The 14,379-nt window shown below is 65.1% G+C and overlaps 1 protein-coding gene across 2 annotated transcripts in view; it reads right to left on the reverse strand.

The window, feature by feature from the left end:
- The window catches only part of KCNK3 (potassium two pore domain channel subfamily K member 3), an 18,589-nt gene extending 9,749 nt beyond the window's left edge, over positions 1–8,840 (reverse strand). Inside the window, exon 1 of one of the 2 annotated variants that reach the window (XM_054194329.1) lies at positions 8,525–8,840. In XM_054194329.1, the coding sequence (XP_054050304.1) occupies positions 8,525–8,807 (283 nt within the window). In that variant the 5' untranslated portion in view covers positions 8,808–8,840. The remainder of the gene's footprint in view (positions 1–8,524) is intronic. The other variant, XM_054194330.1, reaches the window with a different exon arrangement.
- Positions 8,841–14,379: the final 5,539 nt, after the last annotated feature.

The following is a 14,379-nucleotide window of genomic DNA, read 5'->3' on the forward strand; positions in this document are numbered from 1 at the left end:
GGGGGTGTCACACCGGGGAAGGGGTGCTGGGCCTGGCTGTGGACTCGTGTCTCCATGGGGTGGGAAGGGACCCTGGTGTTGGAGACCCCCCAGGACACCACCTCCCCAGTGGGGTTGGGGGGAGGGAAGTGGGGGCCCCAAACCCCCCCAGCCCCCTTCCCCTCCTCTGCAGCAGCATCTGCGCCCCTGCCACCCCCCTGGTCCCCGTGTCACCCCTTCCCCCCAGATTTGTCCTATACACTTGGGGGGGTGTCACCTCCCCAGAGGGGCTCAGAGCCACCCCCACCCCAGGTCCCACAGCAGCGGGGGGGCGGGGGGCAGCCCCACACCCTGGGGAGGGGGCAGAGCAGGAGGGTTTGGGGGTGCAGCCGGTGCCTCTGTGTTTGTGTCCCCCCCGGGCACCACTGCCTGCAGGCGGGGGCCAGACCTCGCCGTAGCGGGGGGGTCAGGATGGTGTCATGGAAAATCCCGGCGCCGGCCAAGCGCCCTGTTTGCGCCAAAACTGGCAATTTTTCCCTCACTCCTGGGGCTCCGCCAGCCCCTTCCTGGCCCCCTCCACCCCCCACCCCCCCTCCTCCATCCCTCCCCTCCTCCTGCAAAAGGGGGGTGCAGCCGGGCCCCCCCCCACCCTCCGGGGCCCTGCGGCATGAGGGGGGATGCTCTCCGCGCTGGTGGGCAAGGCGGGATGCCCCGGTGATGGGCACGGCTGGATGCTGGTGGGGCTGGTCCTGCTGGTTTTTGGGTTTTTTTTGGGGGGGCCACCCCATAACCCCATGGCACAGCACAGACCTGCGGCTGGGGACACCCCCCGCAGCCCTGGGGATGGCTGAAATCGAGAGCGGAGCCGCTTTCTGCACCGGCGCAGGGAAAAGGGGCCTCGGGGGGGGAATAAAAAGTCATTTAAGGCCTTTAGGACCGATTCTGCCAGGATTGGGGGGGGGGGCTGCCCTGCCTGCATCTGCCCCCACCCCTGGGCAGAGGGACTGGGGCACAGGCAGTGACCCCCCCACCCCACGCAGCACCCAGGGGCCACATCCCTCACCCTGAGCCCCTCCAAGGGGTGACAAAGCCCCCAGCCTCCTGCAAGACTCAGGCCCCAAAGGACCGACCGCTCCGTGCTGCCCTGGGTCCCTCTGAGCTCAAGCAGAACGTGGATGTGGCACAAGCTCAGGCATCGTGTCCCCGGGGAGTGAGGGCTTGATTCGGTCACCCTGTCACCCTGCCGCCTCCCCCCTGCTGAGCTAAAGCTCCCTGATGGCTCTCGCTGCAAAGCTCCTCATGCCAGGGATCCTTCCTTCCTTCCATCCATCCATCCATCCATCCATCTTTCCTTCCTTCCTTCCTCCCTTCCTCCCTTCCTTCCTTCCTTCCTTCCTTCCTTCCTTCCTTCCATCCATCTTTTCTTCCTTCCATCCGTTCATCCATCCATCCATCCATCTTTCCTTCCTTCCTTCCATCCATCCATCTTTCCCTCCTTCCTTCCTTCCTTCCTTCCTTCCTTCCTTCCTTCCTTCCTTCCTTCCTTCCTTCCTTCCTTCCATCCATCCTTCCTTCCTTCCTTCTTTCCTTCCTTCCTTCCTTCCTTCCATCCTTCCTTCCTTCCTTCCTTCCTTCCATCCATCCATCCATCTTTCCTTCCTTCCTTCCTTCCTTCCTTCCTTCCTTCCTTCCTTCCTTCCTTCCTTCCTTCCATCCATCTTTCCTTCCTTCCTTCCTTCCTTCCATCCATCCATCTTTCCTTCCTTCCTTCCTTCCTTCCTTCCTTCCTTCCTTCCTTCCTTCCTTCCTTCCTTCCTTCCTTCCATCCATCCATCTTTCCCCATGGCTCCGCCCCAGCTCTCTCTGTTTCCCATCTCCCAGGGAAGGGCAGGATGCAGCTCCCTCCTCCCAGTGCCCAGTTTGCGTAGTGGCAAGGTGTGGAGGGGTGTGCAACGGCACCCAGCGCCGTGCAATGCCACCCAGCGCCGTGCAACGGCAGCCAGCACCGGGCACCAGCGCCAAGCGTGGTGCACCAACACCCAGCGCTGTGCACCAGCATCCAACACCACGTGCGGCGCCGTGCACCAGCGCCAGGCACCAACACCCGGCACCATCCACCAGCACCCAGCACCGTGCACCAGCGCCCAGTCCCACGTCCAGCGCCTTGCACTGTGCACCAGCGACATGTGCCGGCACCCACCACCGTGCCCCAGTGCTCAACACCACGTGCAGCGCCGTGCACCAGTGCCAGGCACCAACGCCCAGCACCATGCACCGGTGCCCAGCAAGATGTCCAGTGCTGTGCACCGCGCACCAGTGCCGTGTGCCAACACCCACCACCGTGCGCCAGTGCCCAGTCCCACGTCCAGTGGTGTGCACCGTGCACCAGTGCCGTACACCAGTACCCAGCACCACTCACCAGTGCCCAGTCCCACGTCCAGTGGTGTGCACCGTGCACTGGTGCCCTGCGCCAGCACCCAGCACCATGCACCCAGCAACACGCACCAGTGCCCAGCACCGTGCACCAGTGCCACGCACCAGCACCCAGCACCATGTCCAGTGCCTTGCACCGTGCACCAGTGCCATGCACCAGAGTCCAGTACCGTGCACCAGTGCCATGCATCGTGCACCAGTGCCATGCACCAGAGTCCAGTCCAGTACCGTGCACTAGGGCCATGCACCAGCACTCAGCACCGTGCACCAGTGCCATGCACCAGAGTCCAGTACCGTGCACCAGTGCCATGCACCAGCACTCAGCACCGTACAACAGCACCCAACACCGTGCCCAGTGCTGTGCACCGCGCACCAGTGCCCTGCACCAGCGCCCAGCACCGTGCACCAGTGCCCTGCACCACTTACAGCCCCAATTTGGGCCCTCCTGCCCCACGGCCGCCCTCCTTCGCCCCTCTCCGCAGCCCCCTGCCGCCGCGGCACGCTCCGCTCCTGCCCCTTCCATCTCCCCTCCCGGCCGTGATTTATGGCAGGCGGCGGTGCCCGCTATAAATCCTGCGCCGCAGTCGCTTCAGCCCGAGAGCTGCCTGATAAATATTTAAGCCGATTCATAAATCACACGCCACCAGAGCGGGGCTCTCCCCATGGCTCCGGCACCCATCCGGCCTCCCGACACTAAACCGGGCAGCGCCGAGCCCAAGCAACAAGCCCTAGGGTTTGGTAACTGCGGTGGGGGGGGGAACCCCAAAATTCAAAGAAATTGGGTTCTTTTTGCCTGGGTGACCAACCCCCCTCTCCTCGGAGCATCTTCGCCCGGCACGTGGTGTTTATGCCTTGCTCTGAGTCAGGCTTTGCTGGCGAGTTTAATGAGGCATCAGCTGGGAGAGGCCAGGCGGGGGGGCAGGGAGGGAGCGGGTATTAATTGCTGTTATCGCTCCGGGATGGAGCGGAGCGGGAGATTTATAGCCTGGGTGAAGGGGAGGCGGGGGGAGGGGGAAGGTGGGAGGGATGCCACCAAGCCCCCCGGTTTGGAGGCTCCCTGGGATGAATCCCACGGGAGGGGACACGTGTGATACCTCCCCACCACGCCACAGGTCTGCTGGAGCCTCCTCGGGAAGAAGCTTTGTGTCCCTGGCGAATGTCCCGAGGTGCTGCTGGGGCAGCGGGCGACGATGGCCACCCTTAAATCACACGTCTCTGCCGGGAAGGGCTCGGGGACGGCTCCGGTCTCGGTGCCTACATGCCAGCTCCCCACTCACCCTCTTCACGCTCATTCCCTGCTCCGGAGATCAGCGGCAGAGGGGGATATGCCCTCATTAGGTTTCAGAGTGAACGCCGCAACCAGCAATCCCAGCACACCACAGGCAAAGGTGGGTGGCCTGATGCCTGACTGGAGAGGGAAGGAAAACGGTCCTGACCTCCCACGGCTCGGGAGCACGGCTGGGGCATGCAAACCAACCCCTGCAGCAACTGAGGAGGCGCCGGGCTGGCCGGGGCCACCCTTCTGGAGAAGACCCCGCGCATCCCCAGGGGGTGAAAGGGGTGAGACGCTGCCTGTCTCTCCCCCTGCTGCTTTGGCATCACCTCCCGGGGGGGGTGTCTGGGCTGAGGCGGGAGGAATCCCAGCCCTGGAACAGAGTGGTACAGTTTTTCCCTCCGGCATGTTAACTCTGAAACCTATCAAAGGCATGTTCCTGGGTGCCAACACTGATTTCCACTGCCATCATTTTTAGTGGGCACAGGTAGCGCAGGATGGGAACAGACATGTCCAGAGGGGCTGGAGGGGGTGGGTGCCCCATCCCTGGCCTTCCCCCCACCAAGACCAGCCCCACTGCAGCCCCAAATGCCCTCCTTGTCCCAGCACGGCTGGTCCTGAGCCTTCTTCGAGACGTTTCCCTGTGCTGCCCCCTCCAAGGCCAGAGAACCGGGGGTCCTTCCCCTCCCACCGGTGCTGCTGCCGGTACCGGGAGGGTTGTGCCGGTACTGCCTTGTGCCTGCTCCCTCGGTAAACAAGCGGGGAGGGAGGAGGGCTGTGACAGATGGTGACACCGCGGTGGCATTCGCCACCTGCCCCGGCCCACATGGCTGCTCGCTTCTCCGCACACAGCATGGCCGGGGGGTGGGGGTGGGGGTGGGGGGAACTGTTTTTTGGGAGCGATCCAGCGAGAGCCATGGCAGCCAGCCCTGGAGGTCCCCGGTGCGGGGACAAGGGACGGAGGTGACAGGGGACATGTCCGGCGTGACATCCCGTGAGGGGGCCCGGGGGGGCCGGCTCTGCCCGGCTGCAAGGACAGGCGCGCTCCCCCCCTGCCCGCCCGTCGGCTCCCCTCGCCCCCAGCCCTGCAGGGAGGGGGACAGCGGGTGGCAGCCGTCCTAAATATCCCAGTCGCCCACACCCCGCCGCCGTGCTTTGGGGGTCCCCGGGCGCTGGGGTGGCTTCTCGGGGCGGGGGGGGGGCTGCAGGAGAGGGTAGGGGGTGTGTGTGGGAGACCTTCGGAGCAGCTGGCTGGCCTCTTGGCTCTTTTCCCAGATTAAAAAAAAAAAAAAAAAAAAAAAAAAAAAAGAAATATAAGGAAAACTTTCCCAGTGGGACCCGTCACCCTCCCGGTTTTTCCTCCTGCCCCCCTTTAAAACCGGCCACGGCACCGGGATTGGAACCCCGGCGTTCCCATTGTCCCCTTCGCAGTCCCCAACCCCACCAGCAGCTTTACAGAGGGTAAATCGCCTGTTGGTTGGCGCTTCCCTGGAACAATGCCTTTTTTTTCACCACCCCCCCACCCACCCCCCCACCGGAAAATCCCATTTCATGGGAATAACGGAATTTTCTTTCCCCTCTCGAGGCTTTTGAGGATTTTGCTCTCTTTGCTGGTACGCGCTGGGCCCCTTCGGCAGCAGCCAGGCTCCGTCGCGACAGGCCGGTTAAAACGCCTTCGAAAATCATGAGATTTTGGTAAAAAGAATATCGCTTTATGTATTTCTGTCCCCCTGCGCACCCCGGGCCACCGCGGAGGGGCTGGAGCTGCCGGGAGAGGAGGGCTCGACCCCCGCCGAGCCGTAAAGCCCCGTCTGGGGACGTTCCCTCTGCGTTTCCCTCCCGCTCCGCTGCGGCCGGACGCGGGTATTTTGGGAACGGGTGTCATCACCCCAACCCCAGAGGGTCCCCTGAGCTGCCGACTCGAGCCCCAGATGAGGTTTTTGAGGTTTTGGAGGGTTTTGAGTTTTTAAACCCCAGCTAACGGGGTGCTTTGTGGGGTGTAACGCCTGCGTCGGGGCTCAACCGTCCCCTCTCCATCCCCGCCGGGTGTCCTGGGGGAGGCAGGAGGGGGACCCCCAACTCCCCGCAGCCTGGCGCTGAGCCGTGGCCTCTGGGGACCCTGCAGACACGGGGCTGGCTTTGTCTCCCTCCCGCCTCACTGCAGCATCCTTTGTGTGGGCTGGAGACGCCGCTCGCCGCCCGCTCGCCGCCCGCTCGCCGCCTCCCCCCAGCCCCCCGCGCACCCCCCTTGCCCGCCGCTCCTCCTCCTCCCTCGCACGTCAAACATAAGCTGCTTGTCTTCACTTTCAAAGCCTTTCCCAGCTGCTCCCGCCAGCCAGGAGAGGCCAGACCCCGCCACCGCTCAGCCCCCGGCCGCTCCAGCACCCCAATATCAGCCCCAGGAACCGAGAGCCAACCCAACAGCCACATCTCAGCCCCCGAAATCATCAACCACCCCAACAGCCACGTCTCAGCCCCCAAAACCAACCCCAACAGCCGCATCGCGGCCCCAAAAACCAACACCCACCCCAACACTCGGGTCTCATCCCCAAAAGCCAAGAGGCACCCCAACACCCACATCTCGTCCCCCAAAACCAATCCCAACACCCGCATCTCAGCCCCAAAACCCAACAGCCACCCCAAAACCTGTGTCTCAGCCCCAAAAATCAAGAGGCACCTCAACACCCGCATCTCAGCCCCCCAAACGAACAGCCACCCCAAAACCCGTGTCTCATCCCCAAAAGCCAAGAGGCACCCCAACACCCGCATCTCAGCCCCCCAAACCAACCCCAACACCTGCAGCTCATCCCCAGAAATGAACAGCCACATCAACAGTCACATCTCAGCCCCAAAAACCGACAGCCACCCCAAAACCCGTGTCCCAGCCCCCAAAATCAAGAGGCACCCCAACACCCACATCTCAGCCCCAAAAACCAAGAGGCACCCCAACACCCACGTCTCAGCCCCAGGAACCAACAGCCACCCCAAAACCTGTATCTCACCCCCAAAAACCAACAGCCACCCCAAAAGCCTGTGTCTCAGCCCCCAAAATCAGTGGGCATCCCACCACCCACATCTCAGCCCTGGGAACCAACAGCCACCCCACCACCCATGTCTCGTCCCCGGGAGCCAAGAGGCACCCCAACACCCACATCTCAGCCCCAAAAACCAACAGCCACCTCAACACTCACATCTCACCCCCCAAAACAAAGAGCCACCTGCCAGGGCCAGGCCGGCCACGCGCCATCCCGGTCCAGCCACCGTCTGTCCCCCGGCCCTCCAGCCCCTCGTGGTGTGCTCCGGATGGGGCAGTTTGGGGAGCAGGGGGTGGTGGGACACCCCAGTTCCCCCCCTCCCCCCCACCTCCGTCAAGGGGACCCAAAGGACAGGCGGGTTGACGATGCGACTGGGCGAATGCACAGAGCAGCGGTCTGGAACCCGGGGGGACCCTGCAGCACCCCCCCCCCCACCCCCCCAGCTCCTGCAGCCCCTCTCCCAAGGTGGGGGAGCGCCCTGGACACCCTGAGCGGGGTCGGGTGAGGGCAGGGAGACCCCCCTGAGCACCGGGGTGCAGCGCTGACACCCCCTTTGTAGGGCCAAAGCGTCCATGTAGGCAAGGACACATCCCTGCCCGCCCCCCCCCGGGCTGAGGGTCCCACCATCCTGGGAAGGGCAGGAGACTGTGAGGGATGGCACCCCTGGCCCCAGGGGACCTTCCTCCTCCTCCTCTTCCTGCAGGGAAGGGGTCAGCCGAGGGAATCGCTGTCCTACAGCCCCACCGTGCCGCCCCCCCCAGCACCCCCCCAGCCCCGCCGGACTCTGCGGGAGCCTCCCTACGGGGCTGGAAAGGGGGTCCCAGCTCAGCCACCCCCGCCCCGTGCGGGGGTCCCTAAGGCCGGGGGATATACTGGTGGGGAGCCCAGAGGCTGCGGGGTTGGGAGCAGGGGGGCAGGGAGACCAGAGACCACGGGGATGGGCAGGTCGCCATTCTCCGGGGAAAGGGAGCCGGGGCAGGAGGGATCCCCGATGCCTCGGGGATGGGCGCGATGGAGGGCGGGGGGGGGGGGCCGGCGAGGTCTCCGGGGCTGGCGAGTAGCCCCGATACCTCGGGGATGGGCTGGGGTTTCCTAGGGCAGCGGGGCCACGGGCAGGTCGGGTGTAGCTCTGACGCTACGGGGACGGGCCCCTTCGGGAGGAACCGGGCTGGGGCTTCCCGGTGGTGGAGGAGCCCTTCGGGAGAGTCGCCCCGATAGCGGGGACACGGGCGGGGGGATTTCCCGGTGGCAGAGGCGGGTAAACCTGCCGCCGCGGTGATGGGCGTTTCGGGGAGGGGGTTGGCGGGGCTTTCTCAGGGACTGCGGGGGCTTGGGGGGTCAGGTCGCCCCGACACCTCGGGGATGGGCGGGGATCCGGAGGGTGGTTTTCAGGTGGTGGGGGAGCCGGGCAGGCGGGTCGCCCCGGTACTACGGGGACGGGCGGGGCGGGGGGGTGGTGTTGGGGGGAGTCCGAGTGGCTGTTTCCTGGTGGCGGGGGAGCCGGGAGAGAGGGTCGCCCCGATACCGCGGGGATGGCGGCGGGGAGGGGGCGGTTCGGGGGTTTTCCAGTGACAGAGAAGCCTGGCGGGCAGGTCGCCCCGATACCACGGGGATGGGCTTGGGCGGGGGGGGAGGGCGAGTTTCCCAGTGGCAGAGAAGCCGGGCGGGCAGGTCGCCCCGATACCGCGGGGATGGACGGTCTTCACGGAGCGTGACCGGGGGCCGTTATCCCACGGCCGGGAAGCGGGAAAGGGTCTACCGGGGACACCGGGAAGCGCCGGGGCGGGGGTGGGTTAACCGGTACCTATGGTAGTGATGACGGTGATGGCGAAATAGAAGGAGCCGGCGAATTTCCACTGGACGCCGGCCTTGTGGGGCTTGAGCTTGAGGACGACCCACTCGAGTTCGCGGTAGCTCTCGGCGCTGAGGTTGTACTTGCTCTTCAGCTCCTGGCTCTTCGCCTCCAGCCGCCGCCGCTCCGCCGTCTCCTCCTCCGACTCCAGCGCGTCGAAGACGGCGGCGCCCACCAGCAGGTAAGTGAAGGTGCACATGATGAGCGCCAGCGTCCGCACGTTCTGCCGCTTCATGGTGCGGCGGCGGCGGGCGGCGGCGGCGGCGGGGCCGTCTGGGGCATGGCGGCGGCGGCGGCGGCACGGCGGAGCGCCCGGCGGGGCTCGGCGCGGCGGCGGCGGCGGCGGCGGCGGCGGCGGCGGAGCGGAGCGGGGCGGGCGGCGGGGGGCGGGGGCGGGGGCGGGCGGGGGCGGAGCTGTCCTTCAGCACCACCGCCCCGCCACGCGCACACGCGCGCACCCGCGCCCGCACCGGTATCGGCACCCGCACCCACACCGACACCCAGCAGTACGGACACCCGCACAAGTATCGGCACCCGCACCCGCACCGACACCCAGCAGTACGGACACCCGCACCGGTATTGGCACCCGCACTCACACCGACACCCAGCAGTACGGACACCCGCACCGGTATCGGCACCCGCACCGACACCCGCACCCAGCAGTACGGACACCCGCACAAGTATCGGCACCCGCACCCACACCGACACCCAGCAGTACAGACACCCGCACGAGTATCGGCACCCACACCCACACCGACACCCAGCAGTACGGACACCCGCACCGGTATCGGCACCCGCACCCACACCGACACCCAGCAGTACGGACACCCGCACGAGTATCGGCACCCGCACCCACACCGACACCCAGCAGTACGGACACCCGCACCGGTATCGGCACCCGCACCCACACCGACACCCAGCAGTACAGACACCCGCACGAGTATCGGCACCCGCACCCACACCGACACCCAGCAGTACGGACACCCGCACCGGTATCGGCACCCGCACCCACACCGACACCCAGCAGTACAGACACCCGCACGAGTATCGGCACCCGCACCCACACCGACACCCAGCAGTACAGACACCCGCACCGGTATCGGCACCCGCACCCACACCGACACCCAGCAGTACAGACACCCGCACGAGTATCGGCACCCGCACCCACACCGACACCCGCACCCAGCAGTACGACACCCGCAGCACTACTGGCACCTGCACCAGCACCCACACCCACTGGAACCGGCACCCACACCGGCACCCGCACCCACTGGTGCCGGCACCTGTACTGCCACCCACATCGGCACCCACACTGACACCAGTACTGGCACCCGCACCCATTGGTACCGGCACCGGTGCCGATATCGGCACTTGCACGCACACTGGCACTCACACCCACTGGTACCGACTCCCGCACTAACACCGGTACCACCACTCGCACCAGCACCCGCACCCACTGGTACCAGCACCGGTGCCAATATCGGCACCTGCACGCACACTGGCACCCACACCCACCAGTACTGACACCCCCACTGGTACCGGCACCCGCACCTGTACTGGCACCTGCACTGGCACCCACACCCACTGGTACCGACACCCACACCAGCACCCGCACCAACACTGGTACCAGCACCTGCGCCCACTGGTACCAGCACCCGCACCAACACCCTCACGGGCACCCGCACCCACCAGTACCGACACCCACACTGCTACTGGCACCGCACCCACTGGTACCGACACCTGCACCGGCACCCACACTGACACCTGCACCGGTACTGGCACCAGTGCCAATATCAGCACCTGCACCCACATTGGCCCTTGCACTGACACCTGCACTGGCACCCATACCGGTACCGGCACCCGCACCCACTGGTACCGGCACCTGCACCAGCACTCACACCAGCACTGGTACAGGTGCCCGCACCCACTGGTATGGCACCTACACCGTCACCCTCACCCGCTGGTGCCGACACACACACCAACACCGATACCGGCACACACACCCACTGGTACCACCACCAGCACCAGTACTGCCACCCACACCAGTACCAATACCGCCACCCACGCTGGCACCCGCACCCACCGGTACCAGCATCCACACCTGCCGCCAACCGCACCCACACCCTCACCCACTGCTACAGGCACCCGCACCAGTACCGATATCGGCACCAGCACCCACTGGCACCAACGCTGGCCCCTGCACACACCAGTACCACCTCCTGCACTACTACCTGCACCCACACCGGTATCGGCCCCTACACCCACTGCCACCCACACCGGTATCAACACCAGCACCTGCACCCACTGGCACTGGCACCAACCAGTACCGGCACCTGCACCCACTGCCACCCGCACCAACACCCGCACCCGCACCCACCGGTACTGGCATCTGCACCAGCACCCGCACCCACCAGCACCAGCACCGGCACCCACGCCGGTACCGGGACACACACTGCTCACGCTCAAGCACACACGTACGCACCCGTGTGCACCCCTCGGCCACGCTTGTGCACACACGCACTCATACGCACACGCAGGTGCACACGCACACACGCGCACACCCCCCCCCCGCCACGTGCACGCCTGGGCCACGCTCGCGCGCACACACACGCGCACACCCCCTCGTATGGCTACGGCCACGTGTACGCACACATACACACGCTCATGGTCGTGCGCACTCACGCACCCCCTTGTGCACCCCCTCGCCCACACTTGCACACGCAAACACGCACACTCACACACGTATGCACACATGGGTGCACGCGCACACAGGGGCACGCACCCATGTGCACCCCTCTCCAGGCTTGCGCACACACTCATACGTGCACACCTACACACACGCACACCCATGTGCACGCCTACACACCCACGCATAAGCACACGTATATGCACACACGCACACTCACGTGCGCACATACACACCCGCGTGCACCCCCTCACCCACACTCACACACAAACGCACGCACACTCGGGTGCACATGCAGAAACAGGTGCACGCAAACACACGTCCACACGCGTGCACACCCATGGGCACCCCTCACCACGCTTGCGCACACACTCATACACGTATGCACACATATATGCACACATACACACGCTCGTACGTGTACACACAGGTATGTGCACACCTACACACCCGTGTACACCCCCTCACCCACACGCACCCACAGAGACACACTCATAGGCATATGCACACACACGTGCACACACATGCACACTCGCACTCGTGCGCACATGTACACACCCGTGCCTGTGCACACGTATGTGCTCACGCTTGTGTGCGCACGTACACAGCCATACACATGTACATGTACACACCCCCCCATGCACACACATACACATCCCCTCGCCCATCCTTGCACACACACACACTCTCATATGCACATGTACACCCCCCCAGGTACATACACACCCCTTTGCCCACACTTGCACACAATCACTTATATGCACATGCACACGTACACACACACATGCACACGTATGCACACTCACGTAGCATCACACACATGCACGTGTTAACACACATGCACACCCCTGTGCACACTCACACATGGCACAGCAGCCCCCCCATCACACCTCCATCTGCACGGATGCTCGTGTGTGTGTGCGCACCCCCCCACCCACCGCGCCGTGCACCGCACACGCACGGCTGCACACTCACACCCCTCACCCAGTCCACAGCCAGCAGCCCGAATACGCAGCCCCCACGTGGGGTGGTCACGGGGTGGGGAGGATGCCTGGCCGCAGGAGCCCTCGGGCTGGCCCAGCTCTGGGGACGCTGCCGTGTGGGGCACCATTCCCCGCTCCGTCCCTGCTGGGCGAGGGGTGGCAGATCTTGGGGAGAAAGGCCCCAAATACCCAGTTCCTGGGTGAAGGCAGGGATGGATCATAGAATCACAGACTGGTTTGGGTGGGAAGGGACCTTAAAGGCCACCCAGTGCCACCCCCTGCCCTGGGCAGGGACACCTCCCACCAGCTCAGGTTGCTCCAAGCCCCGGCCAACCTGGCCTTGAACCCCTCCAGGGATGGGGCAGCCACAGCTTCTCTGGGCAACCTGGGCCAGGGGCTCACCCCCCTCACACCAAAGAGTTTCTTCCCAATAGCTCATCTCAATCTCCCCTCTTCCAGTGTAAAACCCTTCCCCCTCGTCCCACGGCTCCCCTCCCTGCTCCAGAGTCCCTCCCCAGCTTTCCTGGAGCCCCTTGAGGGACTGGCAGGGGCTGGAAGGTCTCCCCGGAGCCGTCTCCTCCCGGCTGACCATCCTGCCCACCTGGCGAAGGGAACGATCTGCGCTCGCCCCTGTGGCCCCGGCAGGGTTTCGTCAGCCGCTGACACCCGAAACGAGGAGCAATTGCGCTTTGCACATGTGCTGGCACCTCACGCGAGCTGCCGGCACGCAGCGACACGTGTCACCGTGGCAGGACGCCCGCGTCCCCTCCGGCCCCCGGGGGGGGGTCGGTCCTACCACAGCATCACTGCGGGCCCCCGGCTCTGCCCTGACGGCGCGGCCGCGGCGGCATCTGCTGCCTCCCGGCTCCTCATCGTGTCCAGATTTGGGCTGGGGTGGGGGGGGGGTAGGGAACACACACGCAAAACTCCTGCCCCGAGGGGGCTGGAAGGCGGGCAGTCGGGGACGGGAATGATGGAGCGCCCCAGCCCGCGCTGCTCGGAGGCGGGGCACGGGGAGGGAGGATGCTCCGCGGTCACACTGAATTAACTCTCGCTGTCACCTTCCCAGGGGACCTTCCCCCCTGCCAGGAGGTGGCAGTTGCCCCCCCCGCCCCGTGCCCCAGCCGTGCTCTTCTCCCTGCCCCCCCCGGAATATTTCTGTTTGGTTTCCCAGCTGTGCAGGTGGGAAGGGGCGGGAGAGGAGGGAGGGGGCAGCCAGGACTCGCTTGCCCCCGGGGCAGAGGGACGCTGAGCCCACCCGGGAGGCGGCTTCCACCTGGTTTACACCCAGGGAAAGCAAAAGGAGGAAAACCCAAAGATTTTTCCAGGAGGTGAAGCGTGTAAAAAGCTGAAATAGGAATCGGGCAGGAGGCAGAGCTGGGATTCCTGTGCCCCCAGCAGCACGCTGGCTCCTTCCAGCATGACCCCCCCGCCCTCAACCCACGGGTTGTGCCAAAGGCAGGGTGGTCCCTCGACCAGCAAAAGCCACATGACTTTGGGGACGCGTTGCTGCCAGGTTGGGGAGGATTTCTGCGGGAAGGAGGAGACCCCAGTGCACGCAGCAGCTCGGCGTGGTGGGGACAGGTGGTGGGGACCTGCCCCCGGGGACGGGGGAAGCGTCCGCCAGGCTCCGGCCATTCCGGAGGGAGGGCGATGGTTGTATCCAAGGATCCGGAGGGGATGACGGCACCCTCTGATTTCCCCTTGCAGCTGGAGGTTGGAGCTGGAGCAATAACGTACAGGAGCAGTGCTGCCGTCGGGGGGGCTGAGGTTCACAGGGTGCTGCAGCTCCGGGGGTGCTGTGGCTCATGGGGTGCTGTGGCTCAAGGTTGCTATGGCTCACAGGATGCTGTGGCTCAGGGGGTGCTGCAGCTCATGGGATGCTGTATGTCACAGGGGACCTGGGGGTCCTGGTAGACAGCAAATTATCCATGAGCCAGCAGTGTGCCCTTGTCGCCAAGAAGGCCAATGGCATCCTGGGCTGCATAGGGAAGACTGTGGCCAGTAGGTCGAGGGAGGTCATTCTCCCCCTCTACTCTGCACTGGTGAGGCCACAACTGGAGTACTGTGTCCAGTTCTGGGCTCCCCAGTTCAAGAGGGACAGGGAACTACTGGAGCGAGTCCAGCGTAGGGCAACC

Source organism: Rissa tridactyla, chromosome 3 (genome assembly GCF_028500815.1).
Source record: "Rissa tridactyla isolate bRisTri1 chromosome 3, bRisTri1.patW.cur.20221130, whole genome shotgun sequence".
Taxonomy (NCBI): domain Eukaryota; kingdom Metazoa; phylum Chordata; class Aves; order Charadriiformes; family Laridae; genus Rissa; species Rissa tridactyla.